This window comes from Alosa alosa, chromosome 19, assembly GCF_017589495.1.
Source record: "Alosa alosa isolate M-15738 ecotype Scorff River chromosome 19, AALO_Geno_1.1, whole genome shotgun sequence".
In the NCBI taxonomy this organism is placed as follows: domain Eukaryota; kingdom Metazoa; phylum Chordata; class Actinopteri; order Clupeiformes; family Clupeidae; genus Alosa; species Alosa alosa.
The window spans coordinates 28,247,704-28,261,443 of NC_063207.1; the positions used below are offsets into that span (position 1 = coordinate 28,247,704).

At 42.1% G+C, this 13,740-nt stretch overlaps 1 protein-coding gene across 5 annotated transcripts in view; it reads left to right on the forward strand.

Annotated features, from left to right (window-relative positions):
• The first annotated feature begins 743 nt into the window (after nucleotides 1-743).
• Nucleotides 744-13,740, forward strand: part of ppp2r5ca (protein phosphatase 2, regulatory subunit B', gamma a) — a 30,375-nt gene continuing 17,378 nt past the window's right edge. Inside the window, exons 1-3 of one of the 5 annotated variants that reach the window (XM_048227493.1) lie at nucleotides 744-876; nucleotides 1,007-1,075; nucleotides 2,645-2,813. In XM_048227493.1, coding sequence (XP_048083450.1) covers nucleotides 850-876; nucleotides 1,007-1,075; nucleotides 2,645-2,813 — 265 coding nt within the window. In that variant the 5' untranslated portion in view covers nucleotides 744-849. Of the gene's footprint in view, nucleotides 877-1,006; nucleotides 1,076-2,644; nucleotides 2,814-10,365; nucleotides 10,564-13,740 lie in introns of those variants that run through there. The other 4 variants (XM_048227494.1, XM_048227496.1, XM_048227495.1 and 1 more) reach the window with 4 other exon arrangements.

Consider the following 13,740-nt stretch of genomic DNA (forward strand, 5'->3'; position numbering starts at 1 on the left):
TTGTTGCCCTCATAGAAACAATGTCAGAAAATGTATAAGGGACTTTGACTTTCAGTAGGCCTATAGCCCATTGTAAAAGCCATTTAAAACGCGAAACTGTTTCATTCTTAATTGCAATCAACACCAGGATATACATTGACCTTGTGTTGCTTAGGCGTAATTAGTCTAGGCCTAGGCTACTCCACTTATGAATTTACTGATCACACACAACAAAACTTTATGCAGTCTTCCTAGGAGATAGACAACTAAAACAACTTTGTGAAAAATACTGTGTTTATTTCATGACATATTTTACCGTTGGGGGGCGATAATGTACATCTTTGATTCGGTCTTTACCTGTCTCACATGCTAGCAAATTGCAATTTCCATGAGGCAGACAAGTTTGTAAAATCAGTTTACATTCAAACAATGAAATACAACAGACTACATAGAATTTCCTCAGATATGTGTGCTACATTTTATTCTTGTGAATTTGTTGGATTACTGTTCATTCTCATGGACATGTACAATCGTGCGTTATTGTCATGCCAGTGGTGGTTGAAGCGCTAAATGTAGCATACTGTAAAGTCACATGTTGGTCAACAACGAATCAAGTTGTAGGAGTGTGTCTGTGCGTGCGTGTGTGTGTGTGTGTGGGTGTAGGTGTGTGGTGTGTGTGGTGTGGGTGGGTGTTTGTGTAGTGCTGTGTTTGTGATTGTGCGCACTCTGTGTTTGCGCGCATACGTATCAGGCTATGCGCGCGTGTGTGAGGGACGGAACAGCACTATCAGCTAGTAAAAGTGAAGGTGGAAGACCGTGTGTCCCGGGGGTATATCCGTGGAGGGCACGGGAGGAGCTCTCAGAAAAAAAATGCCTAACAAGTCCAAAAAAGATAAGGTAAGAACAATATCAATAGAAGAATTGCATCTAATCTATAGCCTATCTATCTAGTCTATTTATCTATCACCATGTCCGCAGGACATTGCAGGGTAAAGGGAAAAATGTAATGCAACTCATTTTATTTTAGGAATCCTCAAAGACTGGGAGGTCAAGCAAAAGTGGGAGTAAAAACGACAATCACAACTCTGAAAATGAGGTAGGTTAATGGATTTTGATTGTTAAAATATGGTTCATAGGCCTAAATGGCAATTGAGCAGTGCACTTCATTATCATTATATGTTAACCTTGCACATGTATATATGATTCTTATAAAAATGCAAATGCAAGAAACAGGGTGTCATTTGTTTGTGGTTCCTGTATTTGTTTTGTGAGGGTTCTTCACGTGTATTAGGCTATATTAGTATGATGGAAATATAGAAGTTGCATGTAGGCTAAGTGCCTCACCAATGGTTCTGCAGGCTTCTGACTAAAGAGACAGACCATTAGAGGTTAGGTAACAAGGGTTGAAGACACTCAGAAATAGGCTGGGGAAGTTGTCAGAAAATCCTTTCGTCCCTCAGATCCGATCTATATTCAGACACACTTATAAATAGAATGAGGAAAAAGCTGCATCCCGTTGTGAAAGCTGTTGAGTTTTTATCAAAGTTATCCTCATTGAAAACCATGACCAAAATGCCTCCTCGTGTTCAGATGTGTAGTTTGTGTTTGTTGTGGCAATGGTTGACTGATGAATTGTAAAGGCTCAAAAGAACACACCCTGAGTTGTTTTGCTGGTGTGGCTGTTTTCCCTTTGCCTTCCATTTTCCCTCTGCTTACTTCTTGATGTTGCTGTTGTTCAAGGATTTTCTGCTTGCTTAGATGTTTCAGAAAAAAAAACTGTGTGTGGTGTGAAATGTCATTCCAGATAGTGCTAATGTGCATGCAGGCAGCACTACAAGCACAATGACAGCATAACACAAAGCTCAACACAGTTTGAAATGTTTTTGTTTATTTTGTGGATTTGGTTTGTTGTAATGGTATTACTTTTAAACCAGTCACTTTTAATACTTTTAAAGCATTCAATTATAATGTGATAAAAAAAAAAAACACGTGGAAATATTGTAGTGTTTTCTTTTTCTTGCAATCACAGCAGGCTGGCATATTGTCATTATGCTGTACTTAAAACAGCTTAAGTTATTGAAACAAAATGAAACAGTGTATCATATACTGAAATTATACGTAAGTATTATGTCTTTGTTACACTCTACCATCCCCAATATGAACATCATGACATCACCCGTGCAAGGCCTTATTTAATCAGAGGAGCTGTTCCGGCCATTGGTTGCCTGAGGAATCAGGCTTTTGACATGTTAGGATTAGGGACACCTCAGTTGATCTGATGGTCCACGTCGTCTATCACCATCCACAACAGCAGCAGCACAAAGCCGGTGCTCAGATTGCATAAACAGGGGAAACACCTGATCTTGCTCGAACAGGGGCAACATGACCCCTGCAGCCAGTCATGGCTCCTGATGGCCCTTGGCCCATGGTTTGATAAACCCCTCCTGGTAACAGTGATCCACAACTTCCTCAGACAGGAACTCGGGGTGGTAATGGGAACCCTATCCCCCTCTCTCTCTCTCCTCTCTCTCTCTCTCTCTCTCTCTCTCTCTCCCTCTCCCTCTCTCTATCTCTGTCATATATATATATATATATATATATATATATATATATATATATATATATATATGTATATATATATATGACTCTTGTTGTTTTTATGCAGGGCACCACCATGAGGGGTAGCAGTGCCGCCCCTCCTACTGCCCAGCTTCTGCGGGTGAAGCAGCCATTGTCATCATCGCAAGCCACACTCAAGAAGGAGCGTCGCCTGAGCAACTCGTGCTTCCCCATCAGCAACAACCGAGAGCTGCAAAGACTGCCGGCCTTCAAAGGTTAAGACACAGAGACACACACAGACACAGAGAAAGAGAGTGTGGGGGGCACAACATGCCACAGAACTGACGGCACTATGATGGCTCTAATCAGAACATTCCCACTGCACATACAGTATGTGCAGTCACATTCAAACCCTCCAAGGTTATAAGGTCACTGTTGGTTCACAGTGGGAGAAGGCCGCCCCATTTTTCTCCTCTCAAGCATTGCATGTAGTACACAGGCACAGCCATTCACTCAAGGCTGATTGCAAGTAATGGCTCAGAGCCTACCTTGCACTGACCCACTGTGTGGAAATCCAGGCCTTGTATTAAGTATTCATGGGCCATGTGGATTCACGTCCAGAGGATAGCTTTCTGCATAATTTATGGCGTAGCGGATGCCAGTGAATGTTTACCTTGAATCATGATGACAAGCACCCTAAGCCCTTATCTTGAAGACACACTGGATCCCCGTGATAACAGAGGGCTTGCATGGATTGAAAAGAGGTGGTCTGTTCCTCTGGCCGTGGCCTGCAGGTAGAAAATAAGTCAGCTATATTCAGATAAGCAAACAAATGAAACTCCTCTGATGCTTATAACCGTAATATTATGAAACTGTGTATACCAAAATGTATACCATTTTAAAATAATTGGTCCAGGTCCAGCTTAACCAATCACATTGATCCAGGATTCCTAACGTTACTTCCTACTGTACTTCGGCTAAACTTTACAAACTGGTGTAGGCCTACCTTTGCTGTAAATAAATGTACACATCCTTCCAACAACAATTTGAGGGGCAGCCGTGGCCTACTGGTTAGCACTTCGGACCTATAACCGGAGGGTTGCCGGTTAGAACCAGTAGGCACGGCTGAAGTGCCCATGAGCAAGGCACCTAACCCCTCACTGCTCCCCGAGCGGCGCTGTTGATGCAGGCAGCTCACTGCGCCGGGATTAGTGTGTGCTGTGTGTGTGTCACTAATTCACGGATTGGGATAAATGCAGAGACCAAATTTCCCTCACGGGATCAAAAGAGTATATATACTTATACTTATACAATTTCTGATGTTTGCAGGCGATGCTGCTATTCTTTACAGCCAATTTATATTTTGAAACTATAGCGTCATCCCCTCTTGGATGATTGGTCCTACCTTTGTGGGGTCTGATGGAAATATTAGTGAATTATGCTGTTCCAGACAAGTATCTCTCTGAAAGGCGATCTAGGTGGGCATGCAAAGCAGCAAGAACATCAACAGCATCAACAAAGCAACAAGTATAGGTTTTTTAGCAAGTACTCATTTACAGTTAATGTAGCCCAACCGAAGAATTTAAAAAAAAATCACCAACAGAGAATCCATCATGAGCATTTCTCTGCAGTTTTCAAGCAGGCACCTTTCTTCATCTGTGTTTTGGTGAATTAAGCCCACAACACCTCCAAAAAACAGTGTTGTCTGCCTTTCTCGGATAAACACCTCTCCACACATGATGGGTTAGGACACATTACCAACAGAGATACCAAAACGTATCACCCCGGAAACATACAGTAGTGACAAGATTTTACTTACCCCCAGTCAGTTCAGGTCATAAGATGACCCTAAGTAGTCTGTGCCTCAGCCCTAACTCTTGGTTTGCCTTTTCAGCAGCCTCAGTCAACTCCTTTAAAATTCCTTTCAGTGACTGTTCTCAGAAATAAAACAAATCCAGTAAAAGGGTTGTGGCTGTCATTGCTAAAAAGCCTCTAGTATCTCTACTGGTCTTGTATGTGCTTGCCAGCCTTGTTCCCTTGCTTCTGCTACCAGTTCTGCATCCTTTAACTTCCTTTCAAAGGCTTGCTCCATTGCATCTTCAAAGGGAATAGTTAGTTCATTAAAGTAGGTGATGCGTTCACACTCAGAATACAACATCATGTCTGTGTCTCAAAATAGTCACAGCAATACACTGTGGGACTTGCTATGACCTTCCAACATCACCCTCCTCTATTGCTTGTATTTGCCTGATGTTCACTTCTCTGGCCTTCTCACACAACATTAATTGTACTGTACCTGTCATTAACCGGTCAAAGAGTTAATCTCAACCCTCTTGTTTTCAAGCAAACACGCCAGTGATTTTAAAACCATAGTGCAGCAGATCTTCCTCCTCTCAACATCAAGCCAGTTTATCCATTGCCCTGGTTTCACTTGAGACACCGCTATTGATCGTCTAGCTTCCTCTTGTTGTTCACAAACAAGCTGTTATCATCTGCCTCTTCTCCTGTGCTGTAGCACCCCATGCTTTTCAGTTGGCATGATGACCAAACTCTGCACCTGCCCAAACAAAATCCCTGTGCTGCAGCTGTGCACCTTTAGCATGATTAACTGCTCTCCCACAATTTCATATTTATGACATGAATTTTTCATGAACTTCAATCATTCATGACATTCACATACTACTATGTGTTGTTTTGCTGTACCTGATTGGTCTACCATTATAACTCAGGTCATACTAGTAAGAGTTTCAAGGTGTCACCAATGACCCATGACCATGTTGTTCAGGGCCTGCGGTTGACTGCTGTTGACAGTGTGAGTGAAGCTTCAGCTTAACATTACTATCATGTAACTACACACAGAATCTACTGAGACCCAGTGTGGGAAAACATTGGTCATCCCTCGGTGATTCCCCCCAATATCGCCACTCACTGATATTCTTAGGAGGGGTTAGTCTTGTGCAGTGGTCAGGTCCCTGGCCTGGCCCCCTCCTCAGTCTATGATCTTGTTTAGACAGCTACCTGGAAGAGGTGGGAGCCTCCTGAGCATGTCTGAACTTGAAAAGGTTGGAGTGGCCAAACACATTAACACAGCATATCTGAGGACTAAAAGTAGGTCAGGGCCAATGAGATGTTTGTACAACATGAAGAAGATTCGGACAGTTGGCCCGTATGGGACTCCCTAAATGTACACGCTGCACAAACAAACTGCTCTTTTATCTATACAGCCAAAGCATTCAATCAGACCAAAGCAGAGAAATCTCAACATGCCTTCGACCTTGGTTGAGCTGGTGTAGCTTCCTTTTAAATCTGTCAATCTATGTGTCATTAATATTTAATGGGCATGAGTTGTATCCTGAATCAGCTCAGATGTGCTCAATGGGGGTTGTCTGCGCCCAGAGTCAGGTTAAGGGATTTCTCAATGAAGTCGAAATAAGCACTGGGATCTCAGCTCCCAGCACTGATAAAGGGATTGGTTATTTTAGGAAGTCTTAATTACATTCAGCTTCTTCTATTTAAAGACAACCCTACCAAGGCAACCTAAATGCTTAGGTCTCATAAAATCTTTATTATGAACAAATACTCATATCAGTCTTTGCCAACACCAGAACTGTACGACAGGTGATAGTGAAGAACCCTGTATAATAGTCTATTTGTAAGGAAAAACAGTATGTCTCCCTTTTGAAGAGATGATCTTGTTATCTTCTTAAGGCATTGGAAATGTTATAAACCTTCTTCTGGACTAGAGAGGCACATTAATCTCCATTTTCCAGGTAGTGCTCTTTGCACAACCACTTCCCTCAGATAGTATTATTAGACTCTGGAGGAGCTTGCCAGTCTGCCATTCTCCTCGGGCAGAAACGTCAGAGACCCATTCCTGCAAAGTCATGTTGCAGTATTTGGGTTGTGACTGACCGTGGGCAGCTGTGATGTAGCTTTTAAGAGGCGGTTCCCAGTATACACCAGTTTCATAAGTAGTGTTTGGTGTTCTTGTTAGCATAGTGTGAAAACGGAGCGCACACAGCACGATCATTCTTACATGCAATAACAATCAAAACAAAACATGGGCAAGTTCCCTTTGATATTTGCTGTACAACGGAACCCCTACTATATAATGTATCGAATTAGCCCTTTGTTATCAGTTAAATTGTGGATCAAATGAATTCACCAAAACGTTTGTGGCACATAAAGTGGTTTGCACTTCAGAAAAGTAAGAAAAGCTAAAGGACACACACATTTTATTTGTTTAGATATTCAAATCATGAAAAATGTGTTTGTTTCTTATCACATTATGTCTAAATTGTGAAGAGTGAAATTCACAATGCATTTGTATTTGTATACTTCGCTCACTGCCTTGCACAACTGACTGACTGAGAAAGTCATTTGTCCCCAGGGCCATTGAACTGTTCAATGCCTCACTTAAGGGAAGAGGAGAGATAGACTTCTCTGCATAGTCTGTCTGCCTCTTCACCCCCTCCATGTTTGGTACTGTCTGCCCACTAGCCACTTGTACCACTGTCTTTATGCCTCACTGTTTGCGTGCTATATTAGCACATCAGCACATATGCATAACCCCCCCCCCCTCTCCATGCCACAGTTTAACTGTGGCCACACTTATACATTTTCTTAAATAGTTAAATATATAGATATATAGACTTTACTTTATTTCTGCATTGTTGCACTGTTGACTTACTCATTTGCACTATCACCATGACCACTATCACCATTGCACTACCACCATGACACTCATTCACACAGAGCACCTTAGAGCACCTTAACATACCTTACTATGCACAGAGAATCACAGGCTCAGTCCCCTGCCTCAGTCATTGCAAAGCCTCTGATTTATTAATCACCACTATGTGGATACTGTTTTTAGAATTGATTTAGATTAAGTGTTAGTATAATTTGTATTTTTGTAATTTGTATTTTAGTATATTTTTATATATTGTATTAAGTGTTAGTATAATTTGTATTTTAGTATATTTAGCATATTCTTTATCTTCTACTGTCCTTACTGCTTAGTTGTGTTTTTATATTATATACTTTAATTACTCTTTCTGCTGTTAAAGAATGTGTTTGTGTTGTATGTATGCTGCTGCTGAGACCTTGAATTTCCCCTGGGGATCAATAAAGTATCTATCTATCTCTATCTATCTGTATTTCCATAAAAGGTGAACTGCTGCCATCTATTGGCGGCAGTTTATCTGACAGTTTGTCAAGTGAAAATTCAAGAGAGGCCCCAATCTGGTTAAATGCTCTTGACTCTTAATGGGGAGGGAAGATAGATACTGTTAACATTGTGCATTGAGGTTCATTTGCAGTAGTTTGACTTTTTTTTTTTTTTTAATAAACTACATTTATCTGACAATGACATTACATATGGAATTGCATAGTCTTAGTTGTGCAGTGTTGTGACTTACATGTCACATAGAGGAACCTCTCTCTGGCTAACTGGCAGAATGACGTCATGACTGACCTTATGCTTGAAGTTTAAATTGCACAAATTATCTTCCTGGAAGCATGAAAGATGAGTTTGTACTCTGAGGAAGACTTGTGTTAGTCTTGGGAATTAGATTACAGTAATGTTGAGACCATGGGCAAACAACCAAACAAGCAAGTACATGTGAAAACACAGTGCAAAGACAAAAGCATAATACTAACATTCATACCTCTATTCCACAAGACAAATGCTATGATGCTATGAAGACACATGTTATACTATAGGAACAGTCCTGTTATTTACTAAATTTGAACTAAAACCCAGAGGTAAGACTGATGCAAAATAGATGTACAGTATATTTGTGGTGGTAGTAATGTGACAGTTGAGTCTGAGGAACTCAACCTCACACATGTATACCCTCCTGAGGCCACAGTTGCCATTCCCTTCAGAACTCTGCTAACCTTCCAGGATGCTTCTGTGGTTGCCATAGATATTGCATGCTTTGGCAGTGCTCTGAGAGTGCCTGGTCTCTCGGAGGCCTGAGCGCAGAGGTCTATGTCCTGGTTGGGTGTGAAATATAAAGCCTTGAGGGTAACAGAATGAGAGAAGGGGGTTAGTGGTTATATGCTGTGCACTCAAATACTTCTAAACTGTTCTCAGATGACAGGTTCTTTAAAAGAAAGGTGCTGGTCGGTGCCATAAAAAGATCCATTTGGTAATGAATGAGCTACAATCTGAGAATTTTCTATGAAAAGTGACTCGCATTTTTGGGCAGGGCTTGTTTACAAAGAAAAGTGACTAGCAGTTGTATGTTGTGCAATTTGCTTTTAACAGTTCTCAGATGATATGTTCTTATAGGAAGCAAATCAGGACTACTCTTCACTGAGCTTCAATCTGGGAACTCTGTGAGAAAAGTGACTTGAAGTGCTTGTTTACTTGAGGAACTTGATGACATTACCCCACACACCAAAGGGGAAGGGGAAAAGGAACTGGAGAGAGTTTCATGTAGACAGGCACAGTATTCACACCCTGTTAGGACATGGCACTGTGGAGATGCGTATGAACACAACACTATAAAGTTTAAAAATAGACATACAGCAGGAATAGTTGTCATGCTTGTTCCTCTCTCAGATTTAAACCTTGCTACTACATAATAGCTTCCCATCAGTGGGCGTTGGTGGTCGATTGGTTTTGAAGTTCTGCTCTTATTTTGCGGATGCAGATTGTTTTGTTCTATTCACCGGTGTTACCTTACTTTCAGATGAGCAGATACATACAGAACTTTGGCTTGAGATATTATCAGATAATAAAATATTTTTACATTAATTTTGTCCAATATAGCACGTTTTGTAGTTATCTGACCAGTCTTAACTATTAAAGAATACAAAATAAATAATCATGGAAATCAAAATAATATCAATTGCCTTCTTCATCTGTTTAATTAGCTACAACAGAGTTGTGCCACAGTAACTACTTCTGAGGTGTGCTTAAGAGTAGCATGTTTTACCCTAAAGGGTAAACTGTGCACCCAACCATGGGCCAGTTTTAGGCATGTAAAAAAGAAGAGCATTTGAGTGTGAGGGAAGAAAAGAAGGCAATGCTTCTGAGAAATGCTCAGCTGAAGCTTGAGCTCGGAAAGCGAGCTGTTTGCCTGTGAGTGCGGTTATCCTTGTCAGTCAGCTGAGAGGCAACTCCCTGAGCATGCAGCTCTCACCTCTCGCCTTTTTCATTTCCTGTGTGCACGGTGCATGCAGTGGCAGCAAGACGAGGCGCTCGCTTATTTCTCGTGTACTTACTGACTTAATTACTCAGGGCAGAGTGTCCGGAAGGGAGGGAGAATTAACTCAGAAATTAGTTTTTATTTATTTATTTATTTGTGTACATTTTTACCACCAGCTCTGAAAGTCTTGGCAGGATAAAGTTTTTGTGTCAAACATGTTTTTTTTATTATTATTATTTATTTATTCAAATTCATTACTGATTTATTGCTCTTATTTCTTTCATCTAACAAAAAAAAATCTCACTCAGATTGTCTTGTTTGATCTGTGTTATTAACAATGTTTCTCATACATAATATAAAATTATATTTTGCCTGGGGTGATATGTAAAAGCTTATCAAGTGTTTGTGTTAGTTACAGGTTAGAACCACAGATGGCTTGAGAGTGCACTAAATACTCTTATGCTATCATGGGGTTTCTGCCCTTTGGGAAAAGGCGCAATATCTTGACAGCCACAAATGAATGGAGGAAGAGACTAAAGGGAGCAGCGGTCCCGCCTCTGTCCTCTCCCTGGCCAATGGATTCCCAGCTCCGTGTGCAGCTCTATTACATCATTCTCACTGGCTGCCCTGAGCCAATCACTGTCAACCTTCCCACTGACATCACTAACTAGCCAGTTCCCTCCAGCAGCCAGAGCTTCATTTTCTGATCTGCTTTTGTGCTAAAATGGAGGCTGCTTCCTTGCCTTAAGTGGATTGCCTGGTTGAGTATAGATGTTGACATGCAATAAAGCTGGAGGCAGGATGGTTGTAGATACACCAAACTCCAACGGGCCTTTTCAGCCAGTGGCCCTAATGCACTTCAGAGGTAGGCTGAACACTTTTATTGTCATTTGTTTGATTCTGAGAAAGGAGATCACCCTTCTCTCATTTCCTTACTCTGCCTTGTGTGTGCTGCTTTAAAGCTATCTGTTTTGAGATTTGATTTGTCTGCTCGCTGTGTGTATTTTCAGTTTAGAGAGACCACAGGCTTTGTTGTTGTGAGGAGGGCGGTGTGCTAGCTGGCTAATGCTGCTAGTTGGTAACAGAGTAGCCTAATGTATCGCTCAAGCGTTGCATGCAGAGCTCAGAGGGGAGAGTCGGCTGAAAAAAAAAAGCTAGTTTTACTACCCTCTGCCCATCCCCCAGCCTGCCTGCTGATGTCAAAGGAAGTGAGATCACAGCTCTGGATAGGCGTGTGTGTGTGTGTGTGTGTGTGTGTGTGTGTGTGTGTGTGTGTGTGTGTGTGTGTGTGTGTCTGTGTGTTTATGTTGGAGTTATCCAGTAGAAGAATCTGTATTTTATTTCTTATAATGTAACAAATCACAGGCCATTCAAAATGGGAAACATCAGGCATTGCCCTTGCTGTCCTCTATTACAGTCTCTATCCCCCCCCTCTCTCTCGCTCTCTCTTTCTCCCCCCCCCCCCCACATACACTCATAGTGTCTCTCTCTCTCTCTCTCCCTCTCCCTCTCTTTCTAGTCTCTCCTCTCTTCACTTGTGCTCCTGTCCGTTGACTGTGATTTGCGTTACACTCCAGTTCATCTGGTCACAAATTGGCCTGAGGGTGTAGACGGCCTCTGCAGCAACGGCATCCTCTCCCTCCCTCCCCACCCTTGTCCTCCTCTCCTTCCCAGGCAAGAAGGAGAGAACAGTGCAGGAGAGGTCGCTGGCTTGGCCAGTACACAGGAGACCAAAACTCACTGATACCTGACAGCCGTAGTGAAAGAGAGCATTCAAATTAAGCAATGGCATCATCCAAAGCTGTCTGAATGAGCAGCTATACAGAACGAATCTCGGAAGCAACACAGCTCAGGCCAACAGTTATTTACCCGCTACACTGTATTGACAAATGTATTGACTGGCAGTGATTAACCCCCAACCCCCACCCCATGTCAGATTGTATTTCTTCATGTGGAGGAAGGGACAGTTGTTTTTGTTTCAGTGGGGCTGACCGGCTCCCAAATACGCTTTCTGTGTCTGTCCCAACGGCCAGGCATGAATGTTGAACAGTTTTAGCTTTTGCTCTCACGTGTTTTGCATACGTTGCGTTGCAGAGGACGTCTGGTCCTGACAGGACTCTGGCTCAGTGTGTACTTTACAGTTTCTCACCCTGTGTGGATTTGGAGTCCTCAGGCCATGACCAGTGGAGCAAAGCAGAGCAGAGCAGTCATCCATCCAGCGTGCCTTTACAATCTACACTGGGACGCTTGAGTACAGTACATTCCAGAATGTAAATACATGGCAGCATAACACACTTCTGTTACACCCCCCGCGACCCTGTCACCCTTCCCACCTTAACTGGGGTATTTTAGGCATGTGGCGAAACATTATCAGCGTTATGCAATCCGAGCCATCTACCCGACTGACACACAGTCAAGGTGGTCAGGCCAAGGGGTGCGTGAGAACTGATACCGAAAAAACACACGTCCACACCACGTCGCAACAAGCCTGCCCCTGAGAGCAGTGGGCCGGCCCTGCGCTGTGAAGAAGCAGCAGTGGACCAGCAGCACGGCCCCACTCTGTGGTGGACTATATGTTCCGACCTCAATCATTCACGGTCAAGACCACCGCTATTTCCAACATATTAACAGAATATAAAGGCTGTTCTCTGTATAGAAGATTTCTAATCTGTGTAATCGTGTAATCTATCCATGTGGAGTATCTAATTTTATTTATTGTATTAAAAAAGGCATTTCATTGTTGGCAAAAATGAATTGAAGTCTTGGGAATCTCGTGTCCAAGGAATAAGTGCAACTGGAATGGTGGCCTCTGTCAAATGCCCTTTGTCAGCAATTTAGGTCAGCGGGTACATATGTGTATGGCCAAACCTCGAGCCATCCTCCTGCTCCCCTCTCCTTTTCTCTGATTCCCCTTAAACTAGAAGTGCGTTCCTCTCAGCTGGGATGAGGTGTGTGTGTGTGTGTGTTTGATATGTCCTCTGGCGTTTACTGGCCTTTGTGTAAATCTACCAAAATTAGGGCAAGTTCTTTACTAGTTTCACTGCCTGAGTTTAGGGACGTCCTTAAAAGGCATGGGCTGGCCGTGTTACCCCTACACACTTGTCCAGTTGTTTGAGTGCTCCGGTGATGTGCTCTGTGCAGCCCTGCGGTTCTGTTTGGATACAGGAGGACTGGCAACCCAGTGAAATTGTTCTGTACAAGTTTGAAATGAAACATTAACTTGAACAGATGATATCCATCGACATATATAAATTGGGTGTCTTTAAATGTAACCTCCAGCTATTTGGTGGTGGTATAAATTTAGCATTTGCAAAAGATCATGGGGTTTTTGTCCTTTGTTATCATGGAATGTCGACTCCTCTTCATAGAGGGCATGTTGAGTAGCATAGCTTGGTATCTTAAAACATTCAGGTGAACTGTAAATGCAATAGAAAATCCTGATGTGTTTGCAGTCAAAAGATGACAGCTGATTAGGGAACTCCCAAAATGTAATTGCTAAATCACAAATCACATAAGGAGAAGCTTGAGGACAGACCAGTATATACAATATATCATCATTATTAGATTTTTAGGTGCTCAGAATTCCCCCATGATGTGTTGCCTCTGTACATATTTCAACAGGCTTTTAAAAGCTAATCTTTTAAATAAACCAACAGAGGGCTGTGTATTGGATAGTGTTGGTAATTGGTGGTTTAATTCATCTTTCTACACTACAGTATGTTGATCCAGAAAGGGTTGTATTGTTTCATTCAACAAAGGCAGTCAGCAGTGGCAAGCACACCCTACTTTATTCACATATATTTAAAAAATTGCCATAGTTACATTATTCATTTGAATCACATACCTCAGACAATTCAGATATAAGGTAAACATACAATAAATAAGAACAAAGTTCTTGGTCTTTGGGATTGTGGAACATGGATTCCACGTGGAAGTACCTGGTGTACTGTTGAGCTTTGTAAATGAACGGCACAATTCATAGTTAAATGGCCTATGCACATTGTCAGTGTAACTCCTTTTGTTACTCTCTGCAGCATGTTTG